We start from the raw sequence: 22456 nt of genomic DNA on the forward strand, positions 1-22456 counted from the left end.
GTATTTCTCATGATTTGATCCAACTGCAGAAGTAAATACATTTTTACACAAAATTAAATAAAAAACATATTTTTATTTCTGTGATAATTACGGAACACAACTTGCTGAATTAAGCATACATGGTTGTTCTGTTTGACAAACTATTTAAAAAAGTATGGCTCCGTCCGAAATCACATACTCTCTTGAGCAGGTACTTATTTTGAATAAGTAATTACTTCACGACCGCTAAAAAAGTATGTTCTATATAGTATGAATGTGTGTAGTGTGAATATAATCCGGACATGTTGTCATTGTCATGTGACCGGCTACCAGTGTCAGTTGCCTTGCTTCACTGCCATTCATAAATCCTCTCCCGCGGCCTCATGGGAAAGTGAAGTGTCCATCATATGCATTGCAAACTTATTATCTTGTTATCTGGGTACTTTTTGCCTACTCTAATAAGGACCGTGAATTCGGACATCTTTTGTCACATACTGTTTTTCGCTTACTACGCGCATTTAATGTGCGCTGCGCCTTTAAGCATAAACTCTGAGAGTCACGTGTTTTCATCCTCCTGCAGCTTCCTGGATTGAGTTTATAACGGAGAACTCGAACGCCGCAGACCAAAAAAAACAAACAAAAAAAAAACCACGCACGAGCATCCGACTATTGATCATTTCAATAATCAGTTATCAATCTATTATCATTCCTACGGTCTGGTCAGACCATGTTACACTGTTACTATCTGATCTAAAGCAGGGTTTGCTGAAGAGCTGATTGTAAGTAACGTTACTGTCTTCTGTTCAGGGCGCATACGGGACACAATGAGTGCTAGTCACGCTTTGATATGTAATAATCAGCACTTTAGTCAAAACTGACTGAATTAATATAATGACACTAGAGGGTTTTGATGATTTTGGAGCTGCTTGTAGGTCTCAAACGGATGCTGATCACAGGACAGTGAGATTAGATTGGATTTTGACTGGCAAACACCAGAATGCTCATGACTGCTCTTTTGTGCTGTGTTTTCATTTAACTTACCCTGCAAACAAACACAAATGCTCATGAAACAGCCTCAGTGTGTGCTGGATGAATAGAGGCTCACTGTCAGTGTGTGTGTGTGTGTGTGTGTGTGTGTGTGTGTGTGTGTGTGTCCTTAGAAACAATCACCTGACTGGATGCTGAACTATTGTCATCTGCTTTAGGGACACTGACAGTTGAAGCTCGTCCTCAGGAGGTTTGAGGTAAGAGGTTTTCTTCATCACTTCTCTCTCTCTCTCTCTCTCTCTCTCTCTCTCTCTCTCTCTCTCTCTCTCTCTCTCTCTCTCTCTCTCTCTGTGTGTTTACATTATCATAATTATTAGTGCTGAGCAGCATATATCACACTTTGATTAAAAGCTAAAGTCAAAACATGAACAAATCTGAGGGATAATGGCTTACAGAATAATTTTTACATAATGAAAAGGATGAATGAGCTTCCTAATTTGTGTTGTATTGTGTTAAACTGTAATTTGCCTAGATATATCGTTAGGTAACAGTGTTCATTTTCTATTTGAGTAGGCCTATTTATTCATAATTTGAATTAGCTATTATTCATATATTTTTACTTTTCATGTTAATTTCAGTTCAAAGTTTATATTATTTTCAGTTCAAGTAATTGTGCTTTTGTTATTTTTATTAGTTTTTGTTTAAATATTTATTTTTGGCTTTATTTTTTGTTCAGTATTAGTAATTTTAGTGTTTTACGGATGGATGGATGGATAGATACATGGATAGATAGGTAGATAGAGAGATAGTGTGGTAGATTTTTCCCTAAACCTAACTACGTACCTGGAACCTAATTACCTGGGTCGTCTCCAATCGACACCCAAACGTCTACAGTCGACACTTAATAAATATATCTGGGGCGTCTACAATCAACACCCAATTATTTTTATACTCTAGCTCTTGCGTCTACAGCCGACAACTGGCTTCGAGTTCCTTACCCTAACTTGCTTCCCTAACTAACTTGCTGCGCAGCAATAATAACCAGACAGACTTCAGCAAATGTCCTCTAAATGCTTTAATCACGGCCGGGAGAGATCCCGAGCAGTTCTCAGAGAATCTCTCCCAAGAAGAAGATTTAATCACGGCCGGAGGATCTCAGACAAATTTCAGAGAGAATCCCACCAGCTAACAGGAATACAACAGGTTTTGTAGAAAAGGAGAATGGGTGAAAATGACATGATACATTACATAATTTCCCTACAATTTGATTGGTTCAGTTGGTAAAGCAAACCCCCACCTTTTCACCCTCTGTTACTGGTATAAGCAAAAATATTATTGTAAAGGGTTGAGAGCTCAGTTGATTACTCAATAGGCCTATATCATGAAATAATACAGACAGTATATTTTTGATTTTGTCATCGTCAGCACTTGAGAATTTTCCATAACACAAATAGACAAAGAACAGAACGTTTTGGTACGTTCTGTACAGTGTTAGAATGTTAGACCTAAAAGGGGAAGTAAGGTTTAGATGTTAGAATTGTTAGAATCATGGTTAGTTTAAAAGATAGTTTACTATCTTATTTATTAAAAATCCATCACGATAGATAGATAGATAGATAGATGATAGATGGATAGATAGATAGATAGATGGATAGATGGATAGATGGATAGATGGATGGATGGATAGATATATGGATTGATAGATGGATGATGGATGGATTGATGGATGGATAGATAGATATATGGATTGATGGATGGATGATGGATGGATGGATGGATGGATGGATGGATGGATTGATGGATTGATGGATAGATAGATATATGGATTGATAGATGGATGATGGATGGATGGATGGATGGATGGATAGATAGATATATGGATTGATGGGTGGATAGATAGATAGATAGATATATGGATTGATGGATGGATGGATGGATGGATAGATAGATATATGGATTGATGGATGGATAGATAGATATATGGATTGATAGATGGATGATGGATGGATTGATGGATGGATGGGGTGTGTGTTTAAGAATGAAACGCTCAGTCATGTTCATGTGTTTGAGCAGTCAGGACAGATTGAACAGAAGACAGAGGAATGTCTGCTATGAAGACTGAAGAGGATGCTAACGGGACGAGCACAGCTAACGGAGGAGGAGGAGTGTGTGAGGAGGGGGGCGTCACGGTCCTCAGGTACGTGATACATTCAACATTTACAATAGCAGCATTTACTGTGGCCGCTTTCTTCCTGTAACAACATGCTTGAATTGTGCTGTTATTGTTTACTAAAACTATAAAAAATTATTTTGTTAATGAAATAAATGATAATATTAGATGGCAAACTGAATTAAATAAAAAATAAATTAAGTTTAAGCTGAAGCACTAAAATTATTCAAACTAAAACTAAAGAAAGAAAACTAAAGTCAAATAGAGAGATTTAAAAACTAATAAAAATGAGAAAATTACTTAAACTAAAAGTTAATTCAAAATGATAATAAATACTATAATAGTCAGAGTTATTATTGTTAACTAAAACTAAAATAATAATACTTTTTAAAAATAAAATAACCGTTTGAGTGTGTAATAGTTTCATGAACAAACCCTTAATTCTAATGTCATGTCGACCCTACAGTCCCACTGATCTATCGGAGATGTTGGCAGCGGGAACCAAAGAAGTTCACGAGAAGGCCGAAAACACCGAGTTTGTCAAAGACTTCCTGAGGGGACGCATCCACAAGGAGCTCTTCAAGGTCAGTCGTGAAGGATTTTTAAGATGAGAACACGTACAACTTCCATAATGTGGCATATTTCTTCAGTTGATTGATCATTTTATCACATTACACCTTGGTAGTATGATATTTTTGTGGCAGATGATTAAACAGAAAAGAAATCCCATAAACTTAAAATGAAGGTCTTGTAGCACATAATATTGTTATCTAAAGCTAGAAATAAAATGGTAACAATTTACAATAAGGTCCCATTAATTAATTGTATGTAATGCATTAATTAACTGTAAACGCAAGTTTATAAAAATACTATTTATTGTTAGTTAATGTCAACTGAGGTAATTAAATTAAATAATAAAGAGTTACTTGTTCCAAAAATTACAATTATTTTAACTCTTTCCCCGCCAGCCTTTTTTTTTTTTTTTCGTTGCCAGCCACCGGCAGCTTTTTTGACCATTTTCACAAAACGGCCCCCAGAATATTTTGTTGTATGAATATCTGAACATGCAATACACTCACCTAAAGGATTATGCTTGTTGATGCTAGAGGTCAGAGGAGAATGGGCCGACTGATTCAAGCTGATAGAAGAGCAACTTTGACTGAAATAACCACTCGTTACAACCGAGGTATGCGGCAAAGCATTTGTGATGCCACAACACGCACAACCTTGAGGCGGATGGGCTACAACAGCATATGATATCGCTTGTTTCTGCGTCTTCTTCGCCTGTGTTTTGATCAGGAGATCCAGTTCTCTTTCAGAAGATGTGTAATAGCACCCCCTATCGTAAAACACTGAAAACACGGAAAGCCAGAAAATGTCGTCAATGGTGGGAAAACGTTTTCTGGTGGGGAAAGAGTTAATTCAGCTAGTTGCCAAGACATCATTTTTCATTTTCTTTCAGTATAAAGGGATAGTTCACCCTAAAACGAAAATCAAGTCATCATTTACTCACCCTGGTGTTGTTCTAGGGAACATATGGCATTTTTTCTTTTTTGGACCACAAATAGAGGAATTTGTCAAAAATGCCCCGCTCGCACTCGTTCATATAATGGCAGTGAATAGCAAGCATCAAGCTTTTAAAAAAATATGCAAAAGTATCTCAGAATGATCCCGTGCGACACGTGTCGTATAATCTAAGTGTTCTGGGGATTGCCATAGGGTTTGGTGAAAAGCAACCCCAAATTTAATGTGTTATTTAAAACTTTGAAATTGAAAGTCAATCCATGTACTCGCTTCTCTGAGGTAAATATATCCTTTATATAACGGAATATATCCTTTTATATATGGAGATATTATATGGATACTTTTTTGAGGTTTCTAGTAGTTGCATTTCATGTCATGTTTGTGTACTGTGCATAATTATTCTGTATATATAAATACACACACTCATGCATGTATATATTTAAGAAATATTTGCTTGTATATACTGTATATGATAAATATTTAATATATAAATAACACGTTTCTTATACATGCATGTGTGTGTATTTATATATACAAAATAATTATATACAGTACACACACATAATATATTATGTAAACACAAACTTTTATTTTGGATTAATTGTTAAAATTCAAAATCTAAAAACTACAATAGCATCTCAATGATACTGAAATACCACTGCACACATCAAGGTAAATCAGTTTAGTTTGACCTGATTATGATTTCTGGATCTGTGTTTCCAGCTGGGCCATGTGGCTTTATTCTTCACGTACTCCGCCATGGAAGAGGAGATCGAGAGGAACAAAGAGCATCCTCATTTTGCTCCGCTCTACTTCCCTCACGAGCTCCACCGGCGCGACGCTCTGGCTCGGGATCTGGAGTTCTTCTACGGCGAGGACTGGCAGAGTCAGATCCGCATCTCTCCCGCAGCTCAGCGATACGTGGACCGCATCCGGCGGGTCGGCCGGGACCAGCCCGCGCTTCTCGTGGCCCACGCCTACACGCGCTACATGGGAGACCTCTCGGGGGGGCAGGTGCTGAGGAAGGTGGCCCAGCGCGCCTTGAAGCTGCCGCCCACAGGAGAAGGCCTGAGCTTCTATGAGTTCGAAGGCATCCACAGCGCCAAGGCCTTCAAGCAGCTGTACCGCAGCCGGATGAACGAGCTGGAGCTCGACACAGACACCAAGAGGAGGGTCGTGGAGGAAGCCAACCTGGCCTTTCAGTTCAATATGGAGGTGAGCGGTGCAATTTAAAGGGGTCATGTTTCCTTGTTATTATTTCATGCAAGATTTGTTGTACCAACTGTAGTCTTTTTTTATGGCTTTTTTTTTCTAAAGAAGGAGGGGTTCACTTAAGAAAAACCAACCAAAACAAAGGATTCAGGGATTCAGCTTAATCATTCAAAACTCACTTTTCAATTTTTAAACTGTATTTACTATTAAAATATTTCATTCAATTTTTTTTATTTATTTTTTTTATTTTATTGCTACATTTAAATACATTTTAAAATTATGAATATGTATATATAATTCTGTTTGAAAATATTTTTTGAACTTATTTTATTGGCAAATGGATGATGTTTCTAAATAAAATTTTCTAAATTCAATTTAATTCAACTAATTTAATTAATTTCAAAAATTGCATTTATTTATTTTGTTACATTTATCTACATTTTAAAATAATTACTTTATACATAGACACACTCACTCACACACACATATATATATATATATATATTATATTATATATATATATATATATATATATATATGTGTGTGTGTGTGTGTGTGTATATATAAAAAATATAATATGTGTGTGTATGTGTGTTTTTTTTAAATCAAATTAATTTAAATGTTTTTTCTTACTTTTTTCTTTTTTAAATAATTTATTTATTATTAATTATTGTTAAATGGATGATGTTTCCAAATACAATTTTCTAAATTAAATTTAATTGTTATTATTATTAATTATTTAATTTCTAAAATTGCTTTTATTATTGTTTTTTTTTATATTTATTTAAAAATAATTAAAATAAAATGTGTATGTATTTATGTGTATGTGTCTATATATATATATATATATATATATATATATATATATATATATATATATATATAGTGAGGAAAATAAGTATTTGAACACCCTGCTATTTTGCAAGTTCTCCCACTTGGAAATCATGGAGGGGTCTGAAATTGTCATCGTAGGTGCATGTCCACTGTGAGAGACATAATCTAAAAAAAAAAATCCAGAAATCACAATATATGATTTTTTAACTATTTATTTGTATGATACAGCTGCAAATAAGTATTTGAACACCTGTCTATCAGCTTGAATTCTGACCCTCAAAGACCTGTTAGTCTGCCTTTAAAATGTCCACCTCCACTCCATTTATTATCCTAAATTAGATGCACCTGTTTGAGGTCCTTAGCTGCATAAAGACACCTGTCCACCCCATACAATCAGTAAGAATCCAACTACTAACATGGCCAAGACCAAAGAGCTGTCCAAAGACACTAGAGACAAAATTGTACACCTCCACAAGGCTGGAAAGGGCTACGGGGAAATTGCCAAGCAGCTTGGTGAAAAAAGGTCCACTGTTGGAGCAATCATTAGAAAATGGAAGAAGCTAAACATGACTGTCAATCTCCCTCGGACTGGGGCTCCATGCAAGATCTCACCTCGTGGGGTCTCAATGATCCTAAGAAAGGTGAGAAATCAGCCCAGAACTACACGGGAGGAGCTGGTCAATGACATGAAAAGAGCTGGGACCACCGTTTCCAAGGTTACTGTTGGTAATACACTAAGACGTCATGGTTTGAAATCATGCATGGCACGGAAGGTTCCCCTGCTTAAACCAGCACATGTCAAGGCCCGTCTTAAGTTTGCCAATGACCATTTGGATGATCCAGAGGAGTCATGGGAGAAAGTCATGTGGTCAGATGAGACCAAAATAGAACTTTTTGGTCATAATTCCACTAAACGTGTTTGGAGGAAGAAGAATGATGAGTACCATCCCAAGAACACCATTCCTACTGTGAAGCATGGGGGTGGTAGCATCATGCTTTGGGGGTGTTTTTCTGCACATGGGACAGGGCGACTGCACTGTATTAAGGAGAGGATGACTAGGGCCATGTATTGCGAGATTTTGGGGAACAACCTCCTTCCCTCAGTTAGAGCATTGAAGATGGGTCGAGGCTGGGTCTTCCAACATGACAATGACCCGAAGCACACAGCCAGGATAACCAAGGAGTGGCTCTGTAAGAAGCATATCAAGATTCTGGCGTGGCCTAGCCAGTCTCCAGACCTAAACCCAATAGAGAATCTTTGGAGGGAGCTCAAACTCCGTGTTTCTCAGCGACAGCCCAGAAACCTGACTGATCTAGAGAAGATCTGTGTGGAGGACTGGGCCAAAATCCCTCCTGCAGTGTGTGCAAACCTGGTGAAAAACTACAGGAAACGTTTGACCTCTGTAATTGCAAACAAAGGCTACTGTACCAAATATTAACATGGATTTTCTCAGGTGTTCAAATACTTATTTGCAGCTGTATCATACAAATAAATAGTTAAAAAATCATATATTGTGATTTCTGGATTTTTTTTTTTAGATTATGTCTCTCACAGTGGACATGCACCTACGATGACAATTTCAGACCCCTCCATGATTTCCAAGTGGGAGAACTTGCAAAATAGCAGGGTGTTCAAATACTTATTTTCCTCACTGTATATATATATATATATATATATATATATATATATATATATATATATATATATATAGAGAGAGAGAGAGAGAGAGAGAGAGAGAGAGAGAGAGAGAGAGAGAGAGAGAGAGAGAGAGAGAGAGAGTAATAAATTCATTTGTTTTACATTTCTTTTTGAAATAATTTATTGTTGTTATTATTACCTATTTTATTGGCAGATAGATAAAGCAATGCTTTTTTCTAAATGAAGTTTAATTAAATGAGAACCACAATTTTAAAACGTACATATAAATTAATTGTTTTATTGTTAAATTTTACATTAGTTACATTTAATGAATGTTTTCAGGTCCTGAAAGTTTAATCAATAAAAATGTGATTCTTCATTATGAGTGCTTTAAAGAATAATGTTGATGATAATTAATTCAAGATGTGCAGATCATTATCTCTGAGATCCTTCACTAACACTGAATGAATGAAACTAATGGCCCGCTCATAATCTCTCTGTGTGCCGTCACCTGGAGGGCTTTGCATTTGCTCTATTAGACTGAACCTGCTGTCGCTGTGTTCATATCAGTGAGCGTGTCATTAAAGATGAGAGTCTCTCCTGCTCCGCGTGGCTCGAGTTTCATCCGTCAGCAGATGGAGTCCTTATGGTGCGTTCACACCGGACGCGTTTAGCGCGTCAGGCGCGAGTCATTTCAATGTTAAGTCAATGCAAAGACGCGTTACGCGCGTAAAAAATTCCTGCGGCGCGAATGAGGCGTTTAGCGCGGCGCGGTAGACGCGAATTCGCCTCATTCGCGCGTCAAGTTCGCGCGAATGACGCGAATTGAGCGTCTGGCGCGTTAAGCGCGTTACGCGCGAATGATTTTATTAGTGCTATTTGTGCATTCACGCGTTTGACGCGAATTCGCGTCTGCCGCCCGAGTTGAAAAATCTGAACTTCTGCGTCAATTCGCGCCGCGTTAACCAATCAGGAGCCTGCTTGCATGCTGCTGTCACGTGGTGAAGTGACAGTTTATAATGTTATTTTATGTTTGGCCTCAATAAATTATTTTGTAATATGACTAAAAATGCACAATAAAGCAAATAAAAACATAAAACTCGATTTCAATATATGAGAGATACTCATTTTGTATTGAATGCTATTTATTCCATATCTATTCTAGATTATATGAAACATTATTAATCTAATGTAAAGACAACAAACACAATTTAGTGTATAAAAAAAAAATCACAGGACAGGTTTCATTTTTGAAGGCTGCAGCTCCATTTATTATCAAAACAAAAATAAATCACAGATTAGGTGCGGGCGAGGGTGAACCTCGCGCCGGGCTGTACAGCGCGGGCTCGTCAGGCAGCGACCACCACTCGAGGCCGAGGCTTATACGGCCTACGCTTTCCTCGTCAGCGTCCTCACCGTTAGGTCCACCAAACCTACCTCCTGGAGCAAATTGTGAAACCCCTGAAACCCTCCGGAGGGTTTGGTGGACCCGAGAACAGCGACGATGTCCACTACGCTGCTGTTTCTGCTCTCCAGAGCATATACGAGCGGTGACTCTCTCGATTAATGCTAATGCTAATGCTCGATAAACATCTAAAAAAAGATGGCCGCCAACAGGTTTCGAAACTTTCGCCTCTGACGCGCGTAAATTTCGATTCAAACTTTTGATTTTACGCGCGTCAATTTCGCTCTTGACACGCGAATGCACACAAAGTGGTCAAGCGTATAACTAGACGCGGCAGGCGCGAATTTTGACGCATTTTCGCGTCCGGTGTGAACGCACAGTAAGTCCTAATGGCAGATCCCAGATGAGCTCTGAAATTAAATGGACAAAACGGGGTCAAAACAATGTCTCACATCTCACCAGCCTCTTTTAACAGAGTGTTTGACTGTGACATCTAGTTGAATGCGTTTATGTAACGCTGTCACTGTCACACACATGACAAAGAGCTTTTCATTAAACCTCAGTGTTCATTTGCTCATTGTTTCCTGTGATCTGGAACTGTAAACGTCCTTTTCTGTGTTGCGTGCAGATTTTTGGAGAACTAGAGGAGGTTGGAAAGACCCTTCAGGACGATGTTTTGGACGCCGCTCCTGCTCATGGCGAGACACAAGGAGACGTCAGTCAGTGTCCGTACCACGCTGCCAAAACGGGTAAGCTTCATCTTCATTACACCTTAAACCAGGGACTCACTAACTTTACAGTCAGACAAACCCAGGGAATATTTATTTTAAGTATAAGTTTAATTCACCGTTCTCTGATGATGGTTAATCATACCTGCAAACTTGTCGCTTTTCGGCGACAATCGCCGTTTTCTTGGTCAATTGGGTCATTTACGTGAATCGCGTAGAACCGGAGAGTTTTTTTTCGAGGGGGGGGGGGGGTATATTGTTTCTCATAGTAACTGCCATGCAGGCTAGAATTGCGAAACATTATTGGATAATTCTTATAATTGACATTTCTCTGGGCCAATCGGAATCTTAGCACTTTTTCTCTTGGCCAATTGGAATCTTATAGGACTTGCGTCAGAATCTTGAAGCACACAGCGTCAACTGAGCTGAGCTCGCCATTTGATGAGACGCCTGGCTACCGTGCGAGTCTAATGGAAACTCGCGCATGAATTTTCCTGCATTTTAGCGCCCACCAAAATGATTTTTTGTCCCGCCAAAGTCTTATTTGATCGGTGAGTAATGTAGATGAACGGCTGCGTTTGTGACAGGGTGTATGTTTAACTGAAAGAACGAGCAGAGAGAGAGAGAGCCGGTCGCGCGCGCGCACTCTCTGTGTAAACGACTTCACCGTCTCCAAACTAGGCGCTGTGTTGCTCTCTCTCCCACGCACGCACATATTAATCAAAAATAAATCGACACGGTGGTAAAAGGTCGAAAGACCTTTTTTTTCTGAATTACTGCTGGGTGTGAATTTTGCTAAATAAGTTTCCTTATCTTCTCTGAAAAGCGTTCTGGAAATTCAGCTGACTAAACAACACTTTAATTAAACGAAATAAAACTATACAGTGATGAAATGTTTTTATGTTGACACAAATCTTGGATGTCAGTGTCCTAACTGCTGGCATAATCACACAACGCGCACGACACGTCCAATTCGCGAACTAATGACTCCTTTGAACCGATTCATTTTAATGAATGGTTAAAACAACTAATCTTTCCAACAGTGAACTCAGGTGACGTCTGAATCGGTGTAACTAATCAGTAACACTTTACAATAAGGTTATATTTATTACATAAATTATATAAAAAAGTACAGTTTGCTAACTCAAGCTTAAACTTCAAAATAAAGAAAACCACTTGTTTTAAAAAAAAAGAGCATATGACTACATTTTTCCACACAGTGCTATCAAGAATCGATAAGAGAATCGATAAAGAATTGGATCGATAATCAGAATCGTCAGTGGCATTATTATTGATAAAATCTTATCAATTCCCATCCCTATGTGAAGACCGTAAAATTATAATCAAACATTAAAGAACATACATGGTTTTTTTTAAGAGTTGTTTTTTTTTTTTTTAAGAGTTAAAAGATTAAAACATTTTGCTAACATGAGGTCTTATTGTGTCACTGTCAGTCTTTTTACATCAGTGCAAAACTAGGGTATGCAGATTAATTATTATTATTATTATTATTATTATTATACATTGTTCATCAGCATGCATTGATTAATCCCATGGCATGTAGCAAAAAAAAAAAATATGGTACCCCCCCCGGCGACACTGTCACCTTTTTTAGTCTGAGGAGTTTGCAGGTCTGGTTAATGGTCACATGACATGCAACCAATCATATAAAGTATTTAATCTTTTTATATTGTTACAAATATTTAAATGAAATATTGATATCATTATTAGTTTTAACTGTAATTATAAAAAATGAAAAAATATACTACTGTTGTAAATTACAATTGTTCTGCGAAGTACAAAAAAATGATTTAATTATTATAACATACTTTTATTTTGGCACAATAGATTCAGTGTTATTTTAGTAATATTGAGATACTATTATAGTTCATATTTTGAATTGGTTGTCATTTTAATTTATTAATTATCCTTTTAGTTAAAGTTTTAGTAATTTTGTTGTATGTTCTTGTCATTTTTATTAGTTTTAGTTTTTTTATAAAAAATATGTCTTTATAGTTTTTATTAATTTTTATTTCGGTTTTAGTTATTTAGTGCATCAAGTTAAACTGAATGAAAATGAGCAATTGGAACTAGCCGTAATAAAATAAGTTTAAGTTTTTTATATATATATATTTTATTTTATTTCAGTTAACATTTATTATATTTCAAGTACCAAACATGTTTTTAATTTTAGTTAACTATAATAACCCTGAATAGATTATATATTACTTTAAATTCCAGCCTTTGATTTGATAATTACTCTAATCTATATCGCTATTACTGTTTTATTTATATTTTATTTTATTAATCATTAGCTTTTCATCAGCCTCTACAGTTCTCTTTCAAACCCCCCGTTTGGGAAACCCGGCCTTAAACCTCAGCAAATGACACCGTTCACATGATGATTTCATTCTTTCTGTTTCAGCTGCCAGCAGCGGAACATCTTACATTTGTCAAGTGGCCATGACCGTGCTTAAAAATCCCTCCGGTCAAGTCCTATTGGCCGCCTGGATCGCTGCTCTAGCCGGATTGGCTGCTTGGTACCTCATGTGACCTCCTGCGGCCCAGTCTTAGTGCATCCCATTTGCCCCCTCGTTCTTGGGTAAATGTGATCCAAAATAATAATGTATGAGCACAGACTTTTTAAACGCAGGATAGCATAGTTTATTGTGGCAGCCGTTACCGTTGCACCCGTCAGTGTTGATGATGAAGTTAAGGCTGGAGAAGAGCTACGGAAATATGCAGAGTGTTATTTTTACAGTTTTATCGCAGAATCGAGTCATTTGGTGCAACAAGTCAGATGGGCCGAAACATATTCTACTCAAGTTAATTGTGTTGAATTCTCATTCATCACTGTAAGGGGCGCTATAGAAGGAATCAGTCTTCATACAGTCAGTTTTATTGGCCCATTTGTCTTGCTTGCTTTCAAATGAGATATGCTATGCACACACACGCAGCATTTACAAAGAAAAGCAGTACTCCTGCAGGGCAGACTACTGAGATGGCAGGTCAAAAAATGACAGCCACAACGGTTAATGAAGAAAAAGCCTTTCTGAAGAGGTTTAGAATGTAAAAGATGGAAGAATTGCACATTTAAGGTCATTTTTGTCCAGTTACACAACAGGATGTGTTACAGACTCGGCATTTAGGGATTTTTCTACATAGTTGGTTTAATGGACCAGAATGAACAGTTTTTACTAGTGAATTGAGTTTTTCAGTGATGATGAAGATAATTTTATACATTCATTATTATTGTGTGTACATATATATTTTCTGTCATATATGTATACACAGTTATATACAGTATGTATATATATGGTAACACTTTACAGTAAGGTCGTGTAGTGTATTGGTAAATGCTAATATTTACATTAACCAAGATCAATAAATGGTGTCAAAGTATTTTTAATATGTTCCTTGAGGTTCAGTCATAATGTTAATTGCACAAAAAGCAAATATATATGCGGAAAAAAGATTATTTTCAACCTTCTGTCTGAAATGACCAGTTTTTTAGCCCACGGCTCCTTTAAGGCTTGTCAATATACGGCCACTGTTATGATTGGCTAATGTCACTGAATAGGAAACGATATCAACAGCCACTCGCTATTGCACTCGAGTAAGTGTTTTAAAAACATTATCCATATAAAACCGTCTTTTACAGCGTCAGTGATTTCATTTAGTTAAAATGTATTTGCTTTTGACGCGACGCTCACATCCAGTGTAGGCAAATGTCAGCCGTTAAGTGACTGAACTTCAGTGGGCGGGACGTTAAACCATTCGTCGATGTCTTGCTCTGGAGGCAGTCATATGCAAATTAATTTGCCCGTGTGACATCACAAATCCTGCAGTATCAATGAAATTGATCAAATGAGCTGTTTTTGGAGCTTGATTAAATAAATGCTTTGTTTATGAGGAGGATGTTTTAAGCTTTGAAACTTGCAGGATGTTTTAATGGCACAAAAACATGGTTTATATGCAAATTTGATTTCTCATTTCATGACCCCTTTAACTAATGTAGTTATCTAATGTTAAATAAAACCTTATTGTGAAGTGATACTATATATATATATATATATAATATACAAGCTAGAATTAACAATAGTGTTTTTTTCTCTAAAGGTGATTCATTGATCTGACTTGCAGTATGAAATTATTAACATTTATGGATGCAATAATTTCTTGAGTCTTCTTCATGCAACTTTTAATCCATATATTGATGGTTTTGTTCCCTTTGACATTATATTCTAAGACCATAGCATGTGTGCAATGATCACCAAGGCACTGTGACATGACGCATTTGAGAAGGATTATGGGGGATTGTGTATCTGTCCTCATTTACTGAGGCATGTGTCTGTTGAATTTAGTTTTGTATTAGTGCTAAACCTAAACAACATTATACTGATGAATAATTTTCTTGAAGAGTGTTTCATGTAATACCAAATGCTGAGGGGCTGAACATTCACAGGACTTTTTGAACCAAAGGAAATGTTACTTTGCATTACTAATCGGATCATAAAACAGATCGGCATATATGCAAAGTGTTTTGCATGAATGGTTGTGCTTGGGTTTTATGCAGATCATTTAATTTGGTGGCTTATTTTGTGTTTTGAGGAACTGACAGCTTATTTTAAAGCACTGGGAGACAGTGAGAGTGGTGTTGATGTAGTACAGTGGTTTTATTTAGACTGTTGTTTTGTGTAGTTCATTTAAAATTTCTTTATTACATTCTTTTTAAGGTTTAGAACCAGCTTTTAATATTATTTTTTTTAGTTTAAATTGTTCCCTTCAGCTGTACTGTATTGTTCATTGTAATGAGTAATAAATTCACAACTCTGCTGCATTCACTGTTCAAGTTCATGTTTTATAAAAAAAAAAAAAGTTAATAATTCAGATTTAATGTTAAGCTCTTTGTATGCTGTAAAAAACAATTACAATCTAAATCTTCAGATTTAATGAGGCAAAACAATCTGAAGATTTAGAATTTAAAATGTGCAGCTCGTATTTTTGCTAAAGCCATGAATTGATGTTTCCATACAAAATGTGCTGTTTGAGGTATAAAGTTACTATATTATAAAAGCCAATTTCCACCACATAAGAAAAAAAAAGTAATAGATATATTAAGTCAGAATTATTAGAATAAAAAAAAAAATAATAATAATTGTCCTGTAAAAGTAAACTGTTTATAACCAGTCTATGTTAAATAGGCTAACTGTTGAGTTAAAATATTAGAGATCAGATCGAAGGAGGCAGGCTTTACTCCCTCACCGCCAATGAACAACATGTAAAAGAAAGTCATGCTGGTCTATGCCTGGAAAGCTCTGTGGCAGATATATATGGGATGCTTGAGGAAACCTGCTGCACAAGGTCAACCTGAAGCTTTCGCCTGCACACCCACTGAAGCTAAGCAGGGTTGAGTCTGGTCAGTACCTGGATGGGAGACCTCCTGGGAAGACTGGGTTGCTGCAGGAAGAGGTGAGGCCAGCAGGGGGTGCTGCTCATCCTGTGGCGTGTGTGGGTCCTAACGCCCCAGTGGTGTTCAACTGTACTGTAAAAAAGCCCCTCTGTGGTAAATATAAACCCTGGAGTTTTTCTCGGAAGTACTGGGGTTGTAACCCTAGTGTCAAATAATCCTTACATCACATCCCCACCACAATCAATGCAGGTAGTTCGTTTCACATCACAATTGACAGTACTTTTAGTTCGTTCTTGTGACACGCTTCACATAAATTCAAAAAAAAATTTGAGTGCAACAATATTCTGAGAATAAAGCCTGTAAGATCATACACAAGCACATCCTCATATTTTGAATATATTGTCATGTATTGATGAATTAGTCTGTGCCTTTAATGCAAAACTATGATTGCTTAGTTCAGCCATCAGTCAGAAAATGATTAAACGACTCAAACCACATTACCAACTTAACTTGGTAGATCTCTGCCCATTAGATCTTGCACAAGTTTCAATTTGATCAACCATGTATTAAATTATTTGTCAATGGACAAACCAAGGAGCTGCCATTTGGTGCAAAAAACACTTAACATTTTAGGTAAATAAGATTCAAAAGTAGCAAATTTAGAAAATGTTAAAGCTTTGACTAGAAAATAGTATTGCACCCATCAGGAAATTTAGCAAATTCTGATGACCAATATTTTAACACTAAGAGCCGCTATTTCCACTTCAACTTTTAATGTCCTGCAATGTAGTGAACTATACATATTTCAGACCATTTACATCATGAAATACAAAAAAGGTTGAACAAAGGAAAAAATTGCCCAGATCATGACAGGAAAAAAAAAAAAAGAAAAAAAAAAGGATGTGAGATACTTGAGACTAGAATATCTAAAACTATACACAAAGTACAAAACTACTACTGGTTTTAAATATTCCCCAAATGTTTGTTAGTCAATGCCTACAAAAGTATAAGACACAGCAAGTCAACTCTTAACCAATCTGGCACACAACCCTAACAAACTCAACTAGCATGGAGTTCTATCCTTCAAATGTAGCTTAAAGGGATAGTCCACTTTAAAAAGAAAATTCTGTCATCCTTTACTCACCCTCAAGTTGTTTCAAACCTGTATGAATTTCTTCTGCTGAACACAAAAGATATTTTAACAGTTTTTTTTTACAGTTAACTGGAACCATTTACTTCCATAGTCTTTTTTTCTACTATGGAATGTTCCAGTTAACTGTTTGGTTACTGACATTCAAAATATCTTCCTTTGTGTTCAGCAGAAGAAAGAAATTCATACAGGTTTGAAACAACTTGAGGGTGAGTAAAGGATGACAATTCTCATTTTAAAGTGAGCTATCCCTTTAAAAAAAAAAAAAAAAAAAAAAAAAAACACACAAGAGCTTAGTTTGAAACATTTATTAGATTTTCTATTCTGGAAGACATACTTTGCATAATGTGGCCATTTTATAGAGTCCCTTAGCCCTTTACGGAGTATCGCGGATTGAGGGATGGTTGATTGTATAGCTGGACACCTGACCCAGAGTCACGTAGAGTCTGTGCAGTCTGCGGGATACCAGAGAACACGCCAACAGATGCTTGGGCACTCAAGCCTAGAGATGGAGTTAGGTTTGAACCTGTGGGGCGTTGCATGGTCCCAAAATGCTCAGATATTTGGTTACTGCTTGTATAGTCAGGAGCTTGAGATGAGGGTCTAGAGGGTCTTTCAACTACACCAATGAGACCCTGGGTTCGCAGAGATTCTGAGCTATACAGGCCATTTGACTGCTTGTCACTGGTAGACTGGCTAGAAACAAGGGGAGAGGAACCAAGCTTGGCATATGCATGAGACCCAGGGGTGTACTTGCTAGAGGGGCTTTGAGAATGAAGAGAAAAGCCGCCATATCTGCTGCCACCACCCTGTGCAGAAACAAATGGTCCATGATCTCCTGAAGATGAGCCTCCAGCTGATGACAAGGAAGGAAACAAACTCTGCATTGGAGAGCTTTGAGACAGAGAGCTACCCTGTAATGCAGCTGCACCTGAGGTCTGAATACCACGTGAAGGCTGCCATCTTTCAGACTTCTGGCTTTGGGACACAGAATAGCTATGAAATGCTTTCCTGGACTGGTCAGAGTTGCCGATGACTGCTTCCGGAAACTGCTTCCGGAAAATCTGGACTGTAGCAGACTGACTGGCAGGATGTGGGGGTGAGAATAGGGATACACTTGGATAGGAGGATGAAGACCCAGAGGCAAACTGACTTTTGGTATCTTGAGGCTGGAGTGATCCACCATAAGTGGTGCTTCCCTGCAAGTTGAAGGGAGCAGAGGACCCTTCCTGGGTGCCAGAGTTGCCTGTGACGGTAGAGGTAAACTGCTTCCGTGAACTCTGGACTGTAGCAGACTGACTGGCAGGATGTTGGGGTGAGAATAGTGATACACTTGGATAGGAGGACAGAGACCCAGAGCCAAACTGACTTTTGGTATCTTGAGGCTGGAGTGATCCACCATAAGTGGTACTTCCCTGCCGGGTGAATGGCTTCAAGGACCCTGACTGGGTGCCAGAGGTAAACTGCTTCCGTGAACTCTGGATTGCAGCAGACTGACTGGCAGGATGTTGGGGTGAGAATAGTGATACACTTGGATAGGAGGACAGAGACCCAGAGCCAAACTGACTTTTGGTATCGTGAGGCTGGAGTGATCCACCATAAGTGGTACTTCCCTGCCGGGTGAATGGCTTCGAGGACCCTGACTGGGTGCCATAGCTAGAGGTAAACTGCTTCCGTGAACTCTGGACTGTAGCAGACTGACTGGAGGCACCTTGGGGTGAGGATAGCAAGACACTTGGATAGGAGGACAGAGACCCAGAGGCAAACTGACTTGTGGTACCTTGAGGCTGAAGTGATCCACCATAAGTGGTACTTCCCTGCAGGGGGAATGGCTTCGAGGACCCTAACTGGGTGCCATAGCTAGAGGTAAACTGCTTCTGTGAACTCTGGACTGTAGCAGACTGACTGGAGGCACCTTGGGGTGAGGATAGCAAGACACTTGGATAGGAGGACAGAGACCCAGAGGCAAACTGACTTGTGGTACCTTGAGGCTGAAGTGATCCACCATAAGTGGTACTTCCCTGCAGGGTGAATGGCTTCGAGGACACTGACTGGGTGCCATAGCTAGATGTAAACTGATTCCGTGAACTCTGGACTGTAGCAGGCTGACTGGAGGCACCTTGGGGTGAGGATAGTGATACACTTGGATAGGAGGATGAAGACCCAGAGGCAAACTGACTTTTGATATCTTGAGGCTGGAGTGAGCCACCATAAGTGGTACTTCCCTGCAAGTTGAAGGGAGCAGAGGACCCTGACTGGGTGCCAGAGTTGCCTGTGATGGTAGAAGTAAACTGCTTCCGTGAACTCTGGACTGTAGCAAACTGACTGGAGGCACCTTGGGGTGAGGATAGCAAGACACTTGGATAGGAGGACAGAGACCCAGAGGCAAACTGACTTGTGGAACCTTGAGGCTGAAGTGATACACCATAAGTGGTACTTCCCTGCAGGGGGAATGGCTTCGAGGACCCTAACTGGGTGCCATAGCTAGAGGTAAACTGCTTCCATGAACTCTGGACTGTAGCAGACTGACTGGAGGCACCTTGGGGTGAGGATAGCAAGACACTTGGATATGAGGACAGAGACCCAGAGGCAAACTGACTTGTGGAACCTTGAGGCTGAAGTGATACACCATAAGTGGTACTTCCCTGCAGGGGGAATGGCTTCGAGAACCCTGACTGGGTGCCGTAGCTAGAGGTAAACTGCTTCCGTGAACTCTGGACTGTAGCAGACTGACTGGCAGGATGTTGGGGTGAGAATAGTGATACACTTGGATAGGAGGATGAAGACCCAGAGGCAAACTGACTTTTGGTATCTTGAGGCTGGAGTGATCCACCATAAGTGGTACTTCCCTGCAAGTTGAAGGGAGCAGAGGACCCTTCCTGGGTGCCAGAGTTGCCTGTGACGGTAGAGGTAAACTGCTTCCTTGAACTCTGGACTGTAGCAGATTGACTGGAGGTACCTTGGGGTGAGGATAGCAAGACACTTGGATAGGAGGACAGAGACCCAGAGGCAAACTGACTTGTGGTACCTTGAGGCTGAAGTGATCCACCATAAGTGGTACTTCCCTGCAGGGTGAATGGCTTCGAGGACACTGACTGGGTGCCATAGCTAGATGTAAACTGCTTCCGTGAACTCTGGACTGTAGCAGACTGACTGGAGGCACCTTGGGGTGAGGATAGTGATACACTTGGATAGGAGGATGAAGACCCAGAGGCAAACTGACTTTTGATATCTTGAGGCTGGAGTGAGCCACCATAAGTGGTACTTCCCTGCAAGTTGAAGGGAGCAGAGGACCCTGACTGGGTGCCAGAGTTGCCTGTGACGGTAGAGGTAAACTGCTTCTGTGAACTCTGGACTGTAGCAGACTGACTGGAGGCACCTTGGGGTGAGGATAGCAATACACCTGGATAGGAAGACGGAGACCCAGAGGCAAACTGACTTGTGATACCTTGAGGCTGGACAGAACCACTGTAAGTGCTACTCATTCCCTGGGAGGCAAAGCCAGTAGAGCCCCCAAACGGAGCACCAGAGCTACTTTTTGACTGGCTATAAACAGCTGGGTGTGATGACATGGGAAAACTCACATATTTGGCAGGGGCATACAGACCCAGAGTGCCCTGAGGCTTCAGATGTAAGCTAGAAGTAGAACTACCTCCCTGCACAGGAAAGAGATTACTGGAAGTTAATGGAGTGCTAGACCTGCTCGGAGTGCTTGACACAGGTGAACTTTGAACGTTTGTGGACTGGCTAGAAACAGAAGAACTGAGCACGTTATAGGAGTCTGGGGTATATTGACTTGAGGCACCTTGAGACTGAGACAAGCCACTGTAACTGCTTTCACCCTGAGGGGAGATGGATTGACCAAAGCCTTCTGAAAGCAGCACTGGGCTACCTTGAGAAGTGTATGTGGCACCTGGAGCAGATGAACTGCTTAAAGAGATACTCTCCTGAGAGATCACAGGCAAAGTGGCTTCTGCTGATTCAGCACCAGAGGTTTCCAGGGAGCTGGACATGTACAAACTAGGGGAGCTTTGATCACTAGTGGACAGGCCAGAAGTGCCAAGTATGGCAGGGAAGCTAGTACTTTCTCCTGGTGTAGAAACACTAGCAGTATCTGTAGCGGCTGATTCTGAGGAACCCTGGAGCGATGTCAAACTGCCTGCATACCGTTCATTTAAGGGTAGAGGCAAGGAAGTTAAAATGGAGCTGCTTGGAGCTGTTTGGGCATGGGACATTGATTCATGCCTGCTGGAAACATGACCTTTAACAAATTGGAGCAAGTTCAACCTTTTCAGGGGTCTGTTAGTGAATAAACTAGAGCCCACTTCTTCAGGCAAAGTCCCAGTCACAGGGACCTCTGACACAGAAGACTGGACTGCACGAGGTGAGAAAGTTTTGTCAGAAGGTTGGTCCCACTGGTGGTGGGCATTTGAATGAGCTCCACCTGTGAATCAGAGAAAAGAGAAGACTTGTAGAAAAAAAAAAAAAAAAAGACAACAAAAACCCTCACAATTTAAAATCCTTTGCAAGAAAAAGAAAAACCCCACCAAAAACATTAATCTTACCTTTAAATCCATGAGCATTACTCAAAAAGAGCAGGAAAATTACAAACAAGGGTAACCTAAAAGTAAATACATAAAATTTATTATTTGCAGAATCATTCACAAACACAGATAGATTGAATGAATGAATGAATGAATGAATGAATCTCACCGTGTCCACCCTTTATCCATGGCAAACAAAAAACCCTGAGTACTCCAAAGCCCCAACATTCACTTTCTCAAACCACTACACAAACACTACAAATACAAACATACATGTAGCTGGAGATAAGTGTATTTTATAGGCCTTCATCAGTCCAATTAGGGCAAATAACTAATTACATGAAACATTGTTCACCTGGGAAACTAACTGGCTGTTAAAAGATAATTGATGATTGTTTTATGAAGGCTCTGAATCCCAGTGCTGTTTAAACATTTTAAAGCAGATAATTAATCAAGCAATAAAAACAAAAAAATGAAGCACAAATGTAATGTTTATCTAAAGTCATTTTTGCTTATTAGTATGGTTGAATTGGATTATCAAAGGACAGCAGCAAAGACATTGGTTAAAATACATAGTGTTATTTAACATTTAATTATTGCGAGTTTGCGTAAAATTCATATTTTACTTGCACAAAAACTGTGAAATGCAAACAGAGTAAATGCCTGTTCACATTTAGTCTAGAACTAAAATAAGCATCATGTTGACACACACTTCACTTACTCCTAATTTCAACATTCAAGAGAGGATCTGTCAATGCATGGGGAAACAAAGTGACTTGCGTTACTTATTTGAAAAAGTAACTCAGATATTTTATTGTATAATTAAAAGAAATGTTTTACTTTACTAGTTACTTGAAAAGAAGTAAACTGA

General features: G+C 38.9%; 2 protein-coding genes and 1 long non-coding RNA gene across 4 annotated transcripts in view; 1 reads left to right on the top strand and 2 right to left on the bottom strand.

The window, feature by feature from the left end:
* Window positions 1-22456, bottom strand: part of LOC311278113 — a 415099-nt gene that overhangs the window by 219511 nt on the left and 173132 nt on the right. The window lies entirely within an intron of this gene.
* hmox2b (heme oxygenase 2b) lies at window positions 556-14391 on the top strand. 2 transcript variants are annotated; one of them, XM_084435035.1, is made up of 7 exons: window positions 556-758; window positions 1140-1223; window positions 3040-3163; window positions 3603-3720; window positions 5384-5875; window positions 10379-10499; window positions 12904-14391. In XM_084435035.1, exons 3-7 carry the CDS (start codon window positions 3069-3071, stop codon window positions 13029-13031), a joined length of 954 nt encoding a protein of 317 aa, XP_084291161.1. In that variant the 5' UTR covers window positions 556-758; window positions 1140-1223; window positions 3040-3068; the 3' UTR covers window positions 13032-14391. The 2 variants fall into 2 exon arrangements, with proteins under 2 accessions (XP_084291161.1, XP_084291160.1); XM_084435034.1 differs by having other exon boundaries at window positions 621-758; window positions 1185-1223; window positions 12904-13180.
* LOC311286348 (uncharacterized protein) lies at window positions 17335-21866 on the bottom strand. Its single transcript, XM_084402522.1, has 3 exons — window positions 21755-21866; window positions 21607-21662; window positions 17335-21485 (listed from the first exon to the last, which is right to left on the bottom strand). The coding sequence occupies exons 1-3, from the start codon at window positions 21811-21813 to the stop codon at window positions 17410-17412; spliced, it is 4191 nt and encodes a 1396-aa protein (XP_084258648.1). The 5' UTR covers window positions 21814-21866; the 3' UTR covers window positions 17335-17409.

This window comes from Rutilus rutilus (genome assembly GCF_951802725.1).
Source record: "Rutilus rutilus genome assembly, chromosome: 1".
Lineage (NCBI taxonomy): Eukaryota > Metazoa > Chordata > Actinopteri > Cypriniformes > Leuciscidae > Rutilus > Rutilus rutilus.